This window comes from Lemur catta, chromosome X (genome assembly GCF_020740605.2).
Source record: "Lemur catta isolate mLemCat1 chromosome X, mLemCat1.pri, whole genome shotgun sequence".
Taxonomy (NCBI): Eukaryota; Metazoa; Chordata; class Mammalia; order Primates; family Lemuridae; genus Lemur; species Lemur catta.
The window spans coordinates 19943173-19960293 of record NC_059155.1 but is presented as its reverse complement, the minus strand read 5'-3'; the positions used below and the strand labels follow the sequence as shown (position 1 = coordinate 19960293).

Genomic DNA, 17121 nt, shown 5'->3' with positions numbered 1-17121 from the left:
GTGACCATATAAACAATCAGACTAGCCACTAGTGTAAAGATGTGGTGCCAAAGAACTGCTTAGCACCATGGTGGGTCTGTTTACATGCACAAAAGGATATTAGTTCCCGAATTAGTAATTTAATTATAAATTACCCTGATGGGGAGCCTTGGGAGCCTGTTCGTAAATATGCAATGCCATTTAGTTGTGTTGTCTGTAACCTGGGGAATGCCTATACGGTGACAGTACCAATATATGTGTCCACAAGAACTATACACGTGCTTTGGTTACCCTAAATTTTTGCCATGCAAGCAAGTGAAATTACTTTTTCAATTCACACACACAAGTATTATATAGTGTTCTTTTATCCTAAAAATTATAAAACAAATAAAAATTAGTGGAAATCTAAAAAATACTTATAGCCCCTTCCTTACAGCATAATATTTAGTTAGGTATTTCTAGAGTACCTAATTATACCCAGTAGGATATAGTGACAATATCATGGAGCAAAAATTAAGTAAAAGAAAGCAAAAGCAAGATAATGAAGAATTACATGAAAGAGAAAGCATGAATTAAAAAGTATACATGATTTCTAAAAATATAACTTTCAGAAAGCACAACTTACCATGCATGTTGCAAGCCCAACTTCTCCTGGAGACCTGTTCAGAAATAAAAGGAAGGAGGTATTGAATAGAGAAGGTGAGAAGGGAAATACTTCTATACACAATTATTATAGACAAGCCCATATTTTAAAAAACATGCATATATTTTGTGATTGAAAAGTCTTATGTGTATATAGAAAATGTGGAAAACATAAAAAAGTAAAGAAAATTAAAGTGATTCATACATAATTTCACTACCCAGAGATCTGAGTATCAGTCTTTCTAGATACGTAACATATAATACTACAAAAACACATCCTTGTAAATAAAAATTTGTATACTTCCACAATAAATTTCCTTAAAATAAATTCCTCTAGAAGTAGAACTGCAGGTCAAAAGTATATGAACTTTCCAGAATTTTGAGAAACTTTCAAACTGCCAACCAGAACTGTACCAAATTTATACTCCCACTGCTTTATGAATGCCTGTTTCTTAATACCCCAGCCAAAAATGAGTATTATTTTAAAACTTTTATCATTTGACTGGCAAAAGTATATCTCTCAGTGTTATTCTAATTTGCCTTCTTTGATTTCTAGTATGGATGAAAATTTTCATATGCATTAGACATTTACAATTGTTTCTGTAGACAGATACCCATTTTTGTTGTCAGCTTATTTTTTTACTGGAGCAAAACTCTATTCTTAAACATAAACCACTCTAGATATAATAATTTTAAAAAGTAACTTTTCACCAATTATTTTTGGCTCTTCCCCCACTTTTTTTCCAAATAGGAATAATCTGATATCTGCTTCAAAGCATAGATACCCTTATGGCCGCTTATTTTACTTCAGGTTTATGCAGTAAGAAACAGTGTTAAATAATATACCATTCCTAAATCTTTTTTTATAAAATAAAATGGCATGGATGAGGAGAGATAGGGACACACTCACACTGCTGGTGGGACTGCAAATCCGTACAACCTCTGTGGAAAGTAATATAGAGATACCTCAAAGACCTAAAAATAGAACTACCATTTGATCCAGCAATCCCACTACTAGGCATCTACCCAAAAGACCAAGACATTCTATAAAAAAGACATCTGCACTAGAATGTTTATAGCAGCACAATCCACAAGTGCAAAGATGTGGAAACATCCAAAGTGCCCATCAATACATGAGTGGATTAATAAAATGTGATATGTGTATACCATGGAGTACTACTCAACCATAAAAAACAATAGTGAATTAGCACCTCTTGTATTATCCTGGATGGAGCTAGAGACCATTCTTCAAAGTGAAGTATCACAAGAATGGAAAAACAAGCACCACATGTACTCACCATCAAATTGGTACTAACTGATCAACACTTAGGTGCACACATGAAAGTAACTTTCATAGGGTGCCGGGCAGGTGGGAGGGGGGTGGAGGGTATGGGTAAATTCACAACTAATGGGTGTGGAGCACACTGTCTGGGGGATGGGCACCCTTGTAGCTCTGGCTTGGGCCGTGCAAAGGCAATATATGTAACCAAAATGTTTGTACCCTCATGATATTCTGAAATTTAAAAAAATAAAATGATCACAGATGATACAAGTTTGGGTTGAAAAGCACTTTCAAGACCATCTAATCATACAGCCTCTTTTTACAGATACAGAAACTGAGATTCCAAGAGATTGTGACTTTTCCTCAAAGTCATATTTAGGGGTGGAACCAAGAAGCATGGAGTCCCATTACCGTGTTTTTATATGCCAAATTGGGTAATAACATTTGGTATATAGGAATCCTTGATGTCTAATCAAAACTTAGTTTGATAAAAAGTTACTTTTGCATAGCAGAAAATCAATCCTTTTATTCAATAAGCATTTATGGAATACCTACTAGGTACCAGGACTAGAGATATGAAGATGAATTAGACACAGTTCTATTTTGGAGGGGTTTTGTTTGTTTTTTGAGACAGGGTGTCACTCTGTCACTCTTGCTAGAGTGCAGTGGCATCATCAAAGCTCACTGGAGCTTCCAACTCCTGGGCTCAAGCGATCCTCCTGCCTCACCTCAGCCTCCCGAGTAGCTGACACTACAGGCGCATACCACCACACCTGTCTAATTTTTCTATTTTTTGTAGAGATTGGTGTCTCAGAGGTCTTGGTCTTTCTCAGGCTGGTTTCAAACTCCTGGCCTCAAGCAATCCTCCTGCCAGTGGCCTTCCAAAGTGCTAAGATTATAGCTGAGCCATCACACCTGGCCTTGGAAGGGTTTTTAAAGTTTGTTTAGAAAACAAAATAAATAGCTATCATAAAATAGTGCCCATTTAAATGCAATGTCTGGTAAATATAAATTTGTGTTAACAAAGGACAGTTTCCAGAAATGAAAACTTTTATATGGACAATTAGCTCTGCTGACAGTTCTATACTGCTATATAACAAAAATCCTGTTTATCCAGAGTTGATTAGGACTGAGGCTCTTCCAATCTCAGAATAAAAAATGAAGAAAAAAGAAAGATCCATGCAAATGAATGTCTTAAATAATACAAATACAATCAAAACAAAAATAGAAAAAAACAAAAAACCTGAAGGGGCTCAAATTTCCATGTGGTACAAATTTTGAATGTCAATCACCTGCAACAGAGGCATAAGGCAGGAGGAGATAAGATTTTTAAAAATTAAGCCCCAGATGAGGTAGAGAAGGGAAGAAAATCTCCCTTTGCCATGACCCTCACACCTGAGAAATCTGACCAGGTCTTTTAGTTATCTATCAAAAAAAAAAAAAAAAAAAAAAGAAAGAAAAGAAAAGAAAAGAAAAAAGAAAAAAGAAAAAAAAAGGAAGCCACATTTATCTCTTGTGTCACTGGTTTTTGAAAACAGCACTTTCTGGCTATTGATTCACATCAAAGTTATTGACTAATTGTTGACACACATAGAAATATTCCAGATTGATTCTGGTGGGGCTTTACATATAACTGTATACAAACTATACAGAGTAATTTATTATATTTTTTGAGAGACAAGGGGACATAATGAAAATAGACCTTTGAGCAGATAAACCTTGCTTGAATATGTTTCTACCATTTATCCTATGTGGGATCAAATAATTTAACCATTCAATTTCTCCAATCCTCAATCTCGTCCTCTGTAAAAGGTGGTAAAACCATCTACTTCACAGGACTGCTGTGAGGATTGAGAGAGTATGTGGGGCACACATGATAAGTGGTAGTTTCTTCAGCAGCTTTTAATTGCTGTAAGTTTCTCAAAGGCATTTTGACAGTCTGTCAGTAGTGGAGGGCCTGAGACCAATTTCTAGAACACAGAAAAGGTTCCCTACAGCCTATCAAGCTTCAGCCCATTTAACAACAGGAAACGTGGGGTGGGGGGAAGCCAGATTATATTGAGCTGGCGATTAAAATGGGATCCTGCTTATAAATGGGTGATATCACTAAACAAAAAACTATTAACAGAAGACACTCATGTTTGAAGTATATTTTAAATGTTACAAAGTTGTTAACGTCTTGATAGGTGGTAAAACATTTCAAACTACCATAGCTTCTTCCAGTCTATTAAGCCTAAAACTGTCTTTAACGAGGTAGTCTATAAGACTAGAATTCTTCTGTGATAATTTTTTTGATTCATTTTTAGAACATTAGCGCCTAGAAAAAGTAAAAGCATACGTATGATTTACAAAGTTGGCTAAAATAATTTGTATCATGTGCCAAGATGAGAAAAGAACAATTCATTTCACCATAAGAAGCAGGAAATCATTTAGTATTCCCACATGAAGCTTTCCTAAAGGGCCTTGTAAATAATAATAAAACAATGACCATCATTTATTAAGCATGTGCCAAAAACTATGCTAACACATGACATGTTTTAGCTTCTTTGGTCCTCACAACCCTCCTAATTAGGTAGCTATTTAATATATTACTTTTCCTATTTTACAGAGCAAAAAACTGAGGCTTGGGTTAGATTAGGTCATTTAAATTGCACAGCTGGTAAATAGTAGGGCCAGAATTTGACCCCTAGGCAGTCTGACTCCAGAGCCCATTCTCTCAAGTGCTTTGCAATGTTGCCTCCTCTCTGGGTAAGGTCTGAAAAAATGATGGTTATGGAAAGATTGTAACTGGTGCTGTGTATGAGTACCAAAGTAAAGGCAATTAGCACGGCTTTTTGAGTTGGACTAAACTGATTAAGTCAAAGGCTCTGAATCCTGACCTGCCTTTAACAACTACAATTAATGCCTAATTGCTTTGGCACTGCCAGGGGAAGAAATAATTAAATATTCCATATGTAAAATTTACAAAAAGATGAAAGCTTTTCTTTGTGTGCCAAACTTTTGATAATCTTAACTATTTTTGAATTTAAAATTTCAAAAGCAGCTTGTAAATACGTATAATACATAAACAGACTAAGCCTTGCAGCTTCAGTAATTTCCCCTTGAAAATATCTTCTTAAAGAATGTACAATTTTCTCTTTCTTCCTTAATTATCACGCTCAAATACTACACTATATTTTAATACAATAATGCCCTCCAGGGACCCTAAAGTGCAGGGGATTTATTTGCCTTCACACTACAGGCCCCAAGACTACTATGCCTGGAATGTTTGTGTTTTATAGTTTTGTGTTTCCTTCCTCACTTTAAGTGGTCACTTCTTACAGCTGGCCATGAGCCTGCTTTTAAAAGCTTTCTTCCCTTCCCCTTCTAATTCTTGCTTCTCATTTGCATTGAGCTGGGAAACATTCAAATTTTTAAAAAATGAAATTGTACAGTAAAGGAAGAATCTAGGCATTCTAGAGGTCTTCCCATGAGACTTTATGTACATGACCTTATTTTGGACTTTGTGGCACTTCTTTGATTGTTCTGAGGCTTTTTTTAAGTGTTTATTTCTTGTTTTCAGCTGTTTGTATCCGAGAACTGTCATTACCAAAGAAGTGGCCACCAGATAAGTGAGGTGTTACTAATCTTTGGTATCCCTAGACAACTCAACTCTTCTCTGTACCTCAGTCTCTAACATCAAAGTAGAGATAATAACATTAGACTATTCCATTGTTTATGTACTTAAAGTAAACAACTATTCATGTTCAAGTTTAGGGATGAGAGGAAGAAACAGGAGACTAGATATCAAGAAAATTTAAGTTCTCTTGCTCTCCCACCAACGAGCTCTAAGATCTTAAACAAGGGTTTAGAGTTCCCTAATTTTAGGAAATTTTACCTTGAGACCCCTCATTAATTCAGGAGTGAAGATATAATTTACACCATGAATAATGATCTACATTTTATACACAAAACATGGACATAATCTGACATACACACACAAAAAAATGTCCAGTAATACTTTGCTATATTTAGTTAATTAGAAAAATATTTCTTCAAAATATTCTGTAGATACTATAATAAATAGGGCAAATTAGATTTCTCCTTTTAAAATATTAAGGTCAGTAATTTTTCCCAGAATGAGACCAAATGCCTACATAAAATAACTTTATTACACCCCATATAAATGGAAAATCTTTTGGAAAACCCTGAAATTACATGTAGATATATTAAAATATTGGTGGTAGACCCCACTTAAAATAAAACCTAATAAACCAAAATGAGAACTTGAAAAGTTTATTTTTCATTTCAAAAGGTTTCATCATAGGGTAACTTTAAATCAAATATTTTTGATGTGTTTAAATGTCTAATTAACAAAGCTTTTGTAAAATAAAGTGCTCCTTACAAAGTTGAAGAAAATATAACTTTAAAGAGCTAAGCTTCCTTGCTCAACTAATAGCAGGAAAAAAACCACAAAGCAAAAAACTTCCAACATATTAATACTAATTACACAGTAAATCTTTAAATTTTTAAAAAAATTTTAATTGACAAATAATAATTTTATATATTTATGGGGCACAATGAGATGTTTTGATATATGTATACATTGTGGAAAGACTAAATCAAGGTAATTAATATATTCGTCACCTTCGTACTGACGATTTTTTGTGGTGAGACCATCCAAAATTTACTCTTAGCAATTTTGAAATACACAATACATTATTATTAACTATAGATACCACACTGTGTAATACATCTCCAGAACTTATTCCTCCAGTCTAACTGAAACTTTAGACCCTTTGGCCAGTATCTCCCCATTTCCTAGCTGCCCCCCTACTCCCCCTTGCCCCTGGCAACCACCATTCTACTCTCTGCTTCTATGAATTCCACATTTTTAGATTCAACATACAAGTGAGTGTAGTACTTGTTTTTCTGTGCCTGGCTTATTTCACTTAACATAACATCCTCAAGGTTCATTCATGTTGTTGCAAATGACAGGATTTCCTTCTTTTTTAAGGCTGTATATTGTTCCACTGTGTATATATGCCACATTTTCTTTATTTATTCATCTGTTGATGGACACTTAGGCTGATTCCATATCTTGGCTATCGTGAATAGTGCTGCAATGAACATGGGAGTGCAGATATCTCTTCAACATACTGATTTCATTTTTTTGGATGTATAACCAGTAGTGGGACTGCTGGGTCATACTGTAGTTCTACCTTCAGTTTTTTGAGGAGCCTCCATACTGTTTTCCATAATGACCATACCAATTTACATTCCTACCAACAGCATACAAGGGTTCCCTTTTCTCCACATCCTCACCAGCATCACTTTTTGTCTTTTTAATAGTAGCCATCCAGAGTCAGGCACAGTGGCTCATGCCTATAATCCCAACTACTTGGGAGGCTGTGGCGGGAGGATTACTTGAGGCCAGGAGTTCAAGATCAGCCTGGGCAACACAGTGAGACCCTGTCTCTAAATAAATGAAAAAAATTAGTTAGGCATGGTGGCACGTGCCTGTAGTCCCAGCTACTCTGGAGGCTGAGGCTGGAGGATTGCTTGAACCCAGGAGTTTGAGGCTTCAGTGAGCTATGACTGTGGCATTGCACTCCAGCCTGGGTGACAGAGCGAGATTCTGTCTCAAAAAATAACAGGCATCCCAACGGATAAGAGGTGGCATCTCATCATGGTTTTAATTTGCATTTCCCTCATGATTAGTGATGTTGAACTTTTTTTTCATGTATCTGTTAGCCATCTGTATATTTTCTTTTCAGAAATGTTTACTCAGGTCCTTTTGCCCATTTTTAAAATTGGTTTATTTGTTTCTGGCTATTGAGTTGAGTTCCTGATATATTGTGGATATTAACCCCTTATCAGATGTATGATTTGCAAATATTTTCTCCCAATCTGTAGGTTGTTTCTTCTGTTGTTTCCTTTGCTGTGCAGAAGCTTTTTAGTTTGATAACAATCTCATTTGTCTATTTTTGCTTTTGTTGCCTATGATTCTGGGATCAAATCCAAAAAAATCATTGCCCAAACCAATGTCAAAAACACAGTAAATTTTTGATCTTGCAGCACAGTTTCTAAAATTGAAGGCAGTGTCCATCAATGGTGCTATTAAATTTAAATATGAAAAGCAAGCAATTTTTGAAACAGCTTCAAAATAAACTCTAAGTATTGGTATTCTACTAAACAATCCACAACGCTTTCCGATCAAATGTTAAAATTATTTAGTACGGCTTCCATTTAGGTTTTGAATATAAAGGCACTTTTCAGATGACTACTTTAGCATGTTTCAATACAGATAGAACATTTTAATTCATTATATCCTGTTTTCTATGAGAAAGTTATTCCACACACTAGCTAATGTTTAGTTTATACTAAGAAAGCTCATGTTTGAATATGAATCAATGTGTGACATGCTTTCTCTGTTCCCTGTCCATTTAGCATTTTAATTATAGAAGTTTTTCTTTTGCAGCTAGAGTACTGGTGTTCAGTACCAATGTATTTTAATATCTGTGCAATAGTCACTATTTTAAAAAATTTACATGGCTTCAAAACATTGTTTCTGGTGATTTTATAGAATAGTATAGGAATTATTTTTCTTCTATAAACTCTGACCTGATCCAATGATAACCTTCAGATACCCAAAGCAAAATTTCACGTGAATAATAAGGTCATTGCTCCCAAGGGTAGGTGCCTAGTCCCTGGGATGGATCTGATGACAATAACTGCCAACTTACTCAAAAGCTGCCTCCTGAATTTCCATAGGAAGCAAGATGTCAAATCCTTTAATAAACTCTGATATAATAGGACTGTATTCAATACAATTGCAGCAAAAGATACACATATGTTAGCAAAGCAACATTTTATTAACCCTTTGACATGGCTCAACTTTGGAACTTGCTAAACCTGACTCTCTAATTTAGTATGTTGAGAACAGTATTCACTTATTTTATAAAAACAAGTCAATCCAACAGCAAATATATAGCAGTAGTCTACTTTTTAAACAGATTTGGATGCAATATAAGAACTATGGCTTTTCTATTACAGTTGTTCAAAATGAGCATATTACTTATCAGTGTTAGCTAGTGTTAAAGAAATGTACCGTAGTCTTTTTCAAAATCCTAAAACAATTCTTTAAAAAAAAAAACTTTTTAAAAGCTTTTGCTGTGCAGAAGCTTTTTAGTTTGATATAATCCCATTGTCTACTTTTGCTTTTATTATCTGTGCTTTTGGTGAGCAAGAATTATTCAGAAGGCAAGAATGGTTTTTTTTAGTTTTTGAAGGAATCTTAAGAATCATTTAGACCAACTTTCTCATTTTACATGTGAGGAAAATGAGGCCAAAAAAGGTTAAATTAATCAATATATTCAACATTTACTTATTGCTTTCTATGTACCAGGCATGGTGCTGGGGTATAAAGTAGTGAACAAAACAAACATGGTCCCTGCCATCCTAGAACTTATGCTAAGGTTTAGTGAGGACTAGGACCCAAGTTTTTTGCTGGTTTTAATAACCCATGCAGCCTATTTACCCTAATAATTCTAATGTCCCTTCATGGTTTCACATGGTTAGACAGCCAGTCAAGTGGACGCGTGGCCATTTATTAAGGCCTTGATTTAACTTAGAAGTACCACTACAAATTTCCCAGGGAAATCTTGGGGGTCCCAGAAACTGAAAGGACAACATGACATCAATTTGGAAGTATAAGAGCTATAATTTTAGCAACACAATAAGAGAACATGAGCCAGAACCAGAAGACCTGAGTTTTAGCTCTGAATCTGCCAGTAACAATCTATGTGACAATAAAAAATATTTTCGGGGAGTTTTTCCAACTTTTAATTATGGATATTTCAAACATATAAAAAATTGGGATAACATTATGACTCCCCTGTACATGTTGATCATGTTCAATAATGATCAATATTAATATTCCTCCCTCTACTTGCCAGGCAGATTATTTTCAAGTAAATCCCACAAACTATTTAATTTTTAACCATAAACATATCAGTATGCATCTAAAAAGAATAAAGATTTCTCTTTACAGCTGGGTGCAGTGGCTTATGCCTGTAATCCTAGCAGTTTGAGAGGCCAAGGCAGGAGGATCACCTGAGGCCAGGAGTTCCAGGTCACCCTGAGCAACACAGCGAGACCTTGTTTCTACAATAAGAAAAATTAGCCGTGCGTAGTGGATTGTGCCTATAGTCCCAGCTACTCAGGAGGCTTAGGAAGGAGGATAGCTTGAGACCAGGAATTAAGAGATTGCAGTGAGCTATGATCACCCCTGTACTCCAGCCTGGACCCCATCTCTTTAAAAAAAAAAAAAAGTTTAAAACAAAACCACAACACCATTATAAAATTGAACAATTACTTATTATATAACAGTCAACATTCAGATTTCCAAGATTGCCTCAATTTTTTTACAGTTGGCTTATTTTAATCAAATAAGGTCCATACATTGCAGTTGATGCATCTCTTTCAATAAATCAGTAGGTTCCTCTTCAATCTCTTTTACTGCCTACAATTCATGTGTTGAAGAAAGTACATTGCTCATCCTGTAGAATTTTGTTGATTGCATCTCCATGGCGACATGTCATAAGAAATATTTTAAAGGAAAACACACAGGAAAGATTGGAGGGATGGAACTGGCACATATCCAAGGAAAATTTCAAAAGCCTGTAAGGACAGTATCAGAAAGGCTGATACTCAGAATGTGCTAAGATTTTTAAAAAATATCAGAGACAAAGATTTAATTTATACTCAGAACAAGAACAACAAAAAGAAAGTGCAGGTCTGCTTATAGTGGATAAGTACACATTATTAAAATGTAAAAGGCTGCCTCAATTCTTTTTTTTTTCCAATTAAGATTACTGATAGTCAACCCAGAAAGGGAAAAACAAATTGCAGAATGGGGAAATTGAATCCCAAAGCATTCAAGGAGATAAAAGTACCTAACTATTCTAAATGAGTTCATTTCTACTGTCCCAGATAAATTATATCCCAGTGTATCTGAGAATTTGCAAAGCTCAATCCCCATCTAAAACCTTTGAAGAATCAGGGAGAATGGAAGACGATGCTGAAAGGAAAATGCTCTAATAGTCAACAGTGGAAAGCAGGTAGATGCCACAAACTATGGACAGATTGACTTGATGTCAATCCCAAACAAATTTCTTAAACATATTGTTAAATGGCTTAAGATCTTTAGGCAAGGAAAAGAGATACTCATTAAGAGTCAGCAAGCATTAACAGAAGCCAATCATGCAAGATTAACCTAATTTCCCTTTTGATAGGGTTACTACCTAGACTGTAAAGGGAATACTGTACACAAAACAATCTGGATTTAAACACTAAATTTTCTATTCCACTTGATGTTCTTACTAATGTCTTGGATGAGAACACTGATGGCATATCTACCAAATTCACAGATGACACAAAGTTGAGAGGGATTGGTAATATACTGGCTACAGGATCCATGAAAATTTCAATGGGCTAGAACAATGGCTCAAATCTTGAAAGAATGAAATGTAGTAGATGTAATGTAAAATGCATGATAGAGGAGACATGGTTTAACAGCAAATCATGTGCAAACATTTCATGTATTTTTGTTGATTGCTCAGAGTGAAGACTGTGATATGGCTGCCAAAGAACTAGTGTGCTCTTAGGCTGAATTAACAGAACTATCATGTCCAGAGCAAGGGGAGTGGTAAATTCTACTCTACTGCTCACTGATAAGAGTATACTTAAGAATGTTGTGGGTGCCCAGTGGCTCACGCCTGTAACCCTAGCACTCTGGGAGGCCGAGGCGGGAGGATCACTTGAGGTCAGGAGTTCGAGATCAGCCTGAGCAAGAGTGAGACCCCCGTCTCTACTAAAAAAATAGAAAGAAATGATTTGGACACCTAAAAATATATATAGAAAAAAATTAGTTGGGCATGGTGGCACATGCCTGTAGTCCCAGCTACTTGGGAGGCTGCGGCAGAAGGATTGCTTAAGCCCAGGAGTTTGAGGTTGCTGTGAGCTAGGCTGACGCCATGGCACTCACTCTAGCCCGGGCAACAGAGTGAGACTCTGTCTCACAAAAAAAAAAAAAAAAAAAAAAAAAAGAACGTTGTGTATTATTTGGGATACATTTTAAAAGAAACAATGATGAAATAGAACATATCCAAAAGAGATAACCCAATCTGGTGAATGTTCTAGAAACTGAGTGAAATGATATAAAGAACTAAGGATGTCTAATCTAGAGATGATAAGGAAGAAAAAGTAGCTGTCCTCAAATGTTTGAGGCATCACACAGCAGAACTAGGACTACGTAGAAATTACAAGGTGGTAGGCTTTTGCTCAACCTAATGAGCTTAATAACAACTGGAGTTTAGAAATAGGAATGAGCTGCTTCCCTGATAAAGTATTCAAACAGAAATGTAATGATACCTTAACGGAGATATTGCAAAAGATTGGAACAGACAACCCCTATGGTCTCTTGTTTCTATTTCTAAAGTCACAATCTCTCTATACCTCAAATTTCCACACCTGTAAATGAAGGAGCTGGATTAGTTGAGCCTTTAGGTCCTTTCATTAAATCAACAAATCCTTATTGGTTATCTACCATGTGCCAGGCAAACAATTAGTAATCTTTCAAGTAAAGAAAAACACTGAAGCTTCGCCACTGTAGAGATCAAATAACAAAAATGAAATTTTCCTAAATTGAGGAGTTTATTTTAGATGCAGGCAAGTAATCATTCTAGAATCCATTAGTTACTTGATATGATCTTTAGGAAACTGGTGCCTCTTCACCTTACTTTTGGGACTTTGGATTTATTTTGGAAAGTATATACAGTTAAACTTTGTATATAGGCTGATTTTCTTATTGAAATCTATGTTTTAATTTAACATTTAAACTATTATTCTGTATTTCATATGTACAATGTGTATGTGTAATTATGAAGCATTAACAAATAAAATGAACTGCTGTGACTCACCATGTTACCTGAGAATTAGAACAGCATCAATACCAGTGCAGCTACTGTGTGCTTTATTCCACTTGCCCGCCTCTCCCTTAGAGGTAACCACTATTCTAGATTTTGTTTATTGTTCTCTTACTTTTTCATTTTTAAAAAGTTTCATTGAAGATGCATGTATCCCTAAACAATATATAAGTTTTGCTATTTTTCAACTTTTTTTCCACTGATGCACTTCCAAAAGTGTTAGACACTAAAATAAATACCATTGCACTAAAATAACAAATACATTTTTACTGTTTATCTGAAATTGGAATTTAACTGAGTGTACTGTACTTTATCTAGCCACTCTACCCCATGCCCAAGTTAATTAGGTAGACAATTAATCCTATGATCTGTTAGTGTAATGAAGAAACAAAGCAGGAAGAATTGCATGGCCAATATCATTGCATAAATATTCATCTAAGTATTCAATACTGTTCACTGAAAGGGGAAAAAATTTGTACATGTGTATTCAGTCTGAGCTCTTCCAGACTGCATTTAGTATGTATGCTCTAATGCAAATACTATGTATGGTATTATGTACATTTATCAAAAAAAGCTCAGTGAAGAGTAGGAAGATATATTAACAGCTTCATTTTTTGGCTTAGACTGTCTCCCCGAACCCTCCAAAAAAACAAGATGGCTACTCTAACACATTGACAAAATCTCTAGACGTGTAAATTGACATATAACCATTATTTATAAAGATATTTACACGAAACCATCCTCAGTCAATGTGTTTAAAATGAAGTTAACCTATACAGGTCAAATAAACATCAACAGCCAACTTTCTAGATAAATATCAATTAAACTTACATTGTCATTAAAAAAGGGATTCAGTTCCTACACATACAAAGTGAGGACTGAACTCTGATTTTTTCCTTTTGTTCAAATTCCTTCCTAAGGAGGCCAGATGAGTCAGGCTCACAAATGGTAAAATCCCACTAAGCAGGTTTTTGTTAACCAAATATAGTACGGTTTACTTCCCAACCTGATTTGGGTATAGCATTAACAACACCTAAAAGATAGAAGGCTCCCATCTTAACTCAAGCATTCCAGCAGATCCTTATCTTGAGAGATTCTCCTGCCTGGACCTCCTAGGGTGCTTGCACCTTTATCTTAAATTAAGCATTTCCTTTCTGGTCTTTTAGATAAAGCCTAACTCTCTCAGCCAAAGAATCTTTAAACCCACCTATAAGCTGTAAGCCATCCCCCTCTTCGAGATGCCCCACCTTTTCGGGCCAAACCAATGTATGATTCCCACGTATTGATTTATGACTTTACCTGTAACCCCCGTCTCCCTGAAATGTATAAAACCAAACTGTAACCCAGCCACAGCGAGTCCACATGCTCAAGGCCTCTTGGGCGTGGCTCCGGGTCATGGTTCTCAAATTTGGCTTAGAATAAACTTCTTTCAAATATTTCAGAGTTTGGATTTTTCCATCCACAAAAGTCATTGTAGGATGCTCTCCTCACTGTATAAAACGGATATTAGAAATACTTCAGTCATATTATTTCTATATCAATAAAATACCTGATGAGCATTCTGCAATATGAAATAGATTTGTCGCTCAGTTCTGTCAACACACAATCTCTACATCCTCCCACAACCTGAAGCACTAATAGCTTCTAGATTTGAATGGTAATGAATATAAATTTGTATTAAGAACCTGTATAGATTAGATTCCCCAAATAGAAGCCAGTTGCACTGCCTTGACTGGCTTACTGCAAAACCCACGTTTCAAAATCAGCTACTGACATGGCTGACTACAGTAGGAATCTAACCTGGGTTTTTCAGAGCTTCCCCAAGTGGTTTTTCTCCAGGCAATTAGTGGATCACCTTTTCTCATTTTAAACTCATATCTTCATCACTCATGTGCTATGGCCTTGGGGTAATCAGGACTTAAAATCTTGGTGCAGTGCTTTTGTATATGTTTTAAAAAGAACATCGAATTTCTGTGGTTTCAAAGAGCCAGAGCCCATAAAGCCATCCTACCTTTAGTTTCTCACCCATTAGCTACAGATAAATCCTTCTGCCTTTTTGTGTTTGGTGTTACTCTACTCCTTACCTGAGGGTTATCTGAAAGAAAAACAAACAAACCCCTCTGCGAATAGGGAGGAATCTATATTTGCAGACTAAATCTGTCTTTGCCACCTGCTTCACATTCAACTAAACAACTGGGAACTCGAAGAACCACCTCTTAAAGTACAAAAATAAAATATAAGAACAATCTCACACTTAACAACACCATTTCCAGACCCTCATTACACTAAATGAAAAGAATATACCAAAACAACTGGAAAACACAGAAAAATGGACTAACAAGGTCTTTTTTCTAGTAATATGAAGACTCACTTTTTCTTTAAGGCTCTGAGAAAAAAAAGATGATTTGCTCTGAAGAAAGCCTCTTGTAAGGTTGTAAAATTCCTCACAGGCTCCTACAGAGGTAAAAAGGGGCAATGACATGGAAGGAGGGAGTATGTAGTGAGTCAGCTGAAATAAAGCAGGTTGCTTGAGAAACATTTTTCTTAGAGGAAAGTGATTACAAAAGATTTAACAGGGAATTACCCTACAGCTTAATTTTGTTTTTATCCCTCTCTATCCTTTCCCTTAAGGAAAATATTAATATAAGAATAAGATGAGCCTAAGCAGTACATCAAGGAATTGAATCAAGAAGAGCAAGGAATTGCTTGCTTGTACTAAGAAGGTGCAGGGATTCTAAGGTCCTTGAAGTGAACAGGATATGAGCATAGATAAAGCCTTAGCCAGTCATTAAAGTAAGCAGCTAATTTAAAGCGTTTTAATTTCTAAAGCCGAACAAGTAAGATCTGATAGCAAACTAAGACCAACACTAAAGTGCTAAGTCTAAACAGGGAATCAGAAGATTTCTGGTGCTCAGAAAATGCTGATTTTTTTTTAGCTCACTGAGGCCAGGCAGAAAAACAGCAGCAGCAATGACAACAACAAAAATGAAGCAGAGAACAAAAATAAAAACAGACCAACCAACCCCAGGTTGAACCAAAAATTGAAAATAGCTCATATTTAGACAACAAGAGATAGTTTTTCTTTGTTTTTAAATCTTGCTGTAAGTGTATAGCTTTTAAAATTTGGTATGCAGTATTGTATAATACACTGGGAGTTGAACTGTATATACTGATTGCATTAATTAGTCATATTCTGTGGAAAGTTACTAGATTCTATGCTAAGCATGAAAACCCCTCATAGAAGACTGGGAAGTCAAGAAGCACCTTCAACCTAAAAGCAACAATACTCAAATTGAAGAAATGGCATCTAAGTCTGCTAAACTTTCAAATCCAAATCATTTCTGACAGTATCACTCCCATTCTCATAGTACTATTTTAAGTTGGCTACTACCAAAAGTAACAATCCCAACTAAACCTAAGAAGTCTAGCAAACAGCTGGAAAAAAATAAGTGTTAGGCAATCATAAACTAGTCTGATTTTCCTAATATATCCTAAAATGTTATGTTTTAACTAGGCAGTAGAAAATAGGAATCACTCAAAATCACCTTGACATAAGGCAACACTGGTTTATTAACAAGATTAACGAAAAGCTGGGAATACCGTTATGACAATTATCTAACAGAGAATTAACTGAACCTTCAAGATGTGAATTACTACTTTTATTATCCTTTGAAAGGACATTTAAGTTTTAAATATTATGAAAGCCTAGAAGTAGAATGTATCTAAAAATACCTAATAATTTCATCAATGATATTAATAGAAATAGATGGTATGAAAATTTGCACAATAGCTGTATGTTTTTTGAAAGGTTTTGTGGCAATATTTGTAAATGATCTTCAATGGAATCAAAGAAAACTTTGTTGTGAAATAAGAATCTGTTCACATATACGGTAACTATGAACTTAAAAATAGACCCTTAAGCAAGTATATCTTGTCTAAAATGATAAACTGATTTTTCAAAAATGACTTATATAGTATAGTTTTATGCCATATTCCTAAAATAACAGCTTGATAATATATTTATTGACAAAATAATGGAAAAATAAATCATTTCCCTGGGCCTGCTCAGGAATTCTAAGCTAAAAACATTCTACTCTATATGTTTACAACCATTCAATAAATAGCTACATTAAAACAATAACTCCAGGGTAAGGAAGCTATATCACAATGTCCCAATCTGTCAAAGTAAGTTAGAATAAAAGTCACATGTATTAATTATTTAAAGTAATTGCTAGTAAAATCAAGACAGAA

At 35.2% G+C, this 17121-nt stretch overlaps 1 protein-coding gene across 1 annotated transcript in view; it reads right to left on the bottom strand.

Annotated features, from left to right (window-relative positions):
* Positions 1–17121, bottom strand: part of WDR44 (WD repeat domain 44) — an 82992-nt gene that overhangs the window by 54805 nt on the left and 11066 nt on the right. The window contains exon 2 of the mRNA XM_045538710.1: positions 605–638. Within this exon, the coding sequence (XP_045394666.1) occupies positions 605–638 (34 nt within the window). The remainder of the gene's footprint in view (positions 1–604; positions 639–17121) is intronic.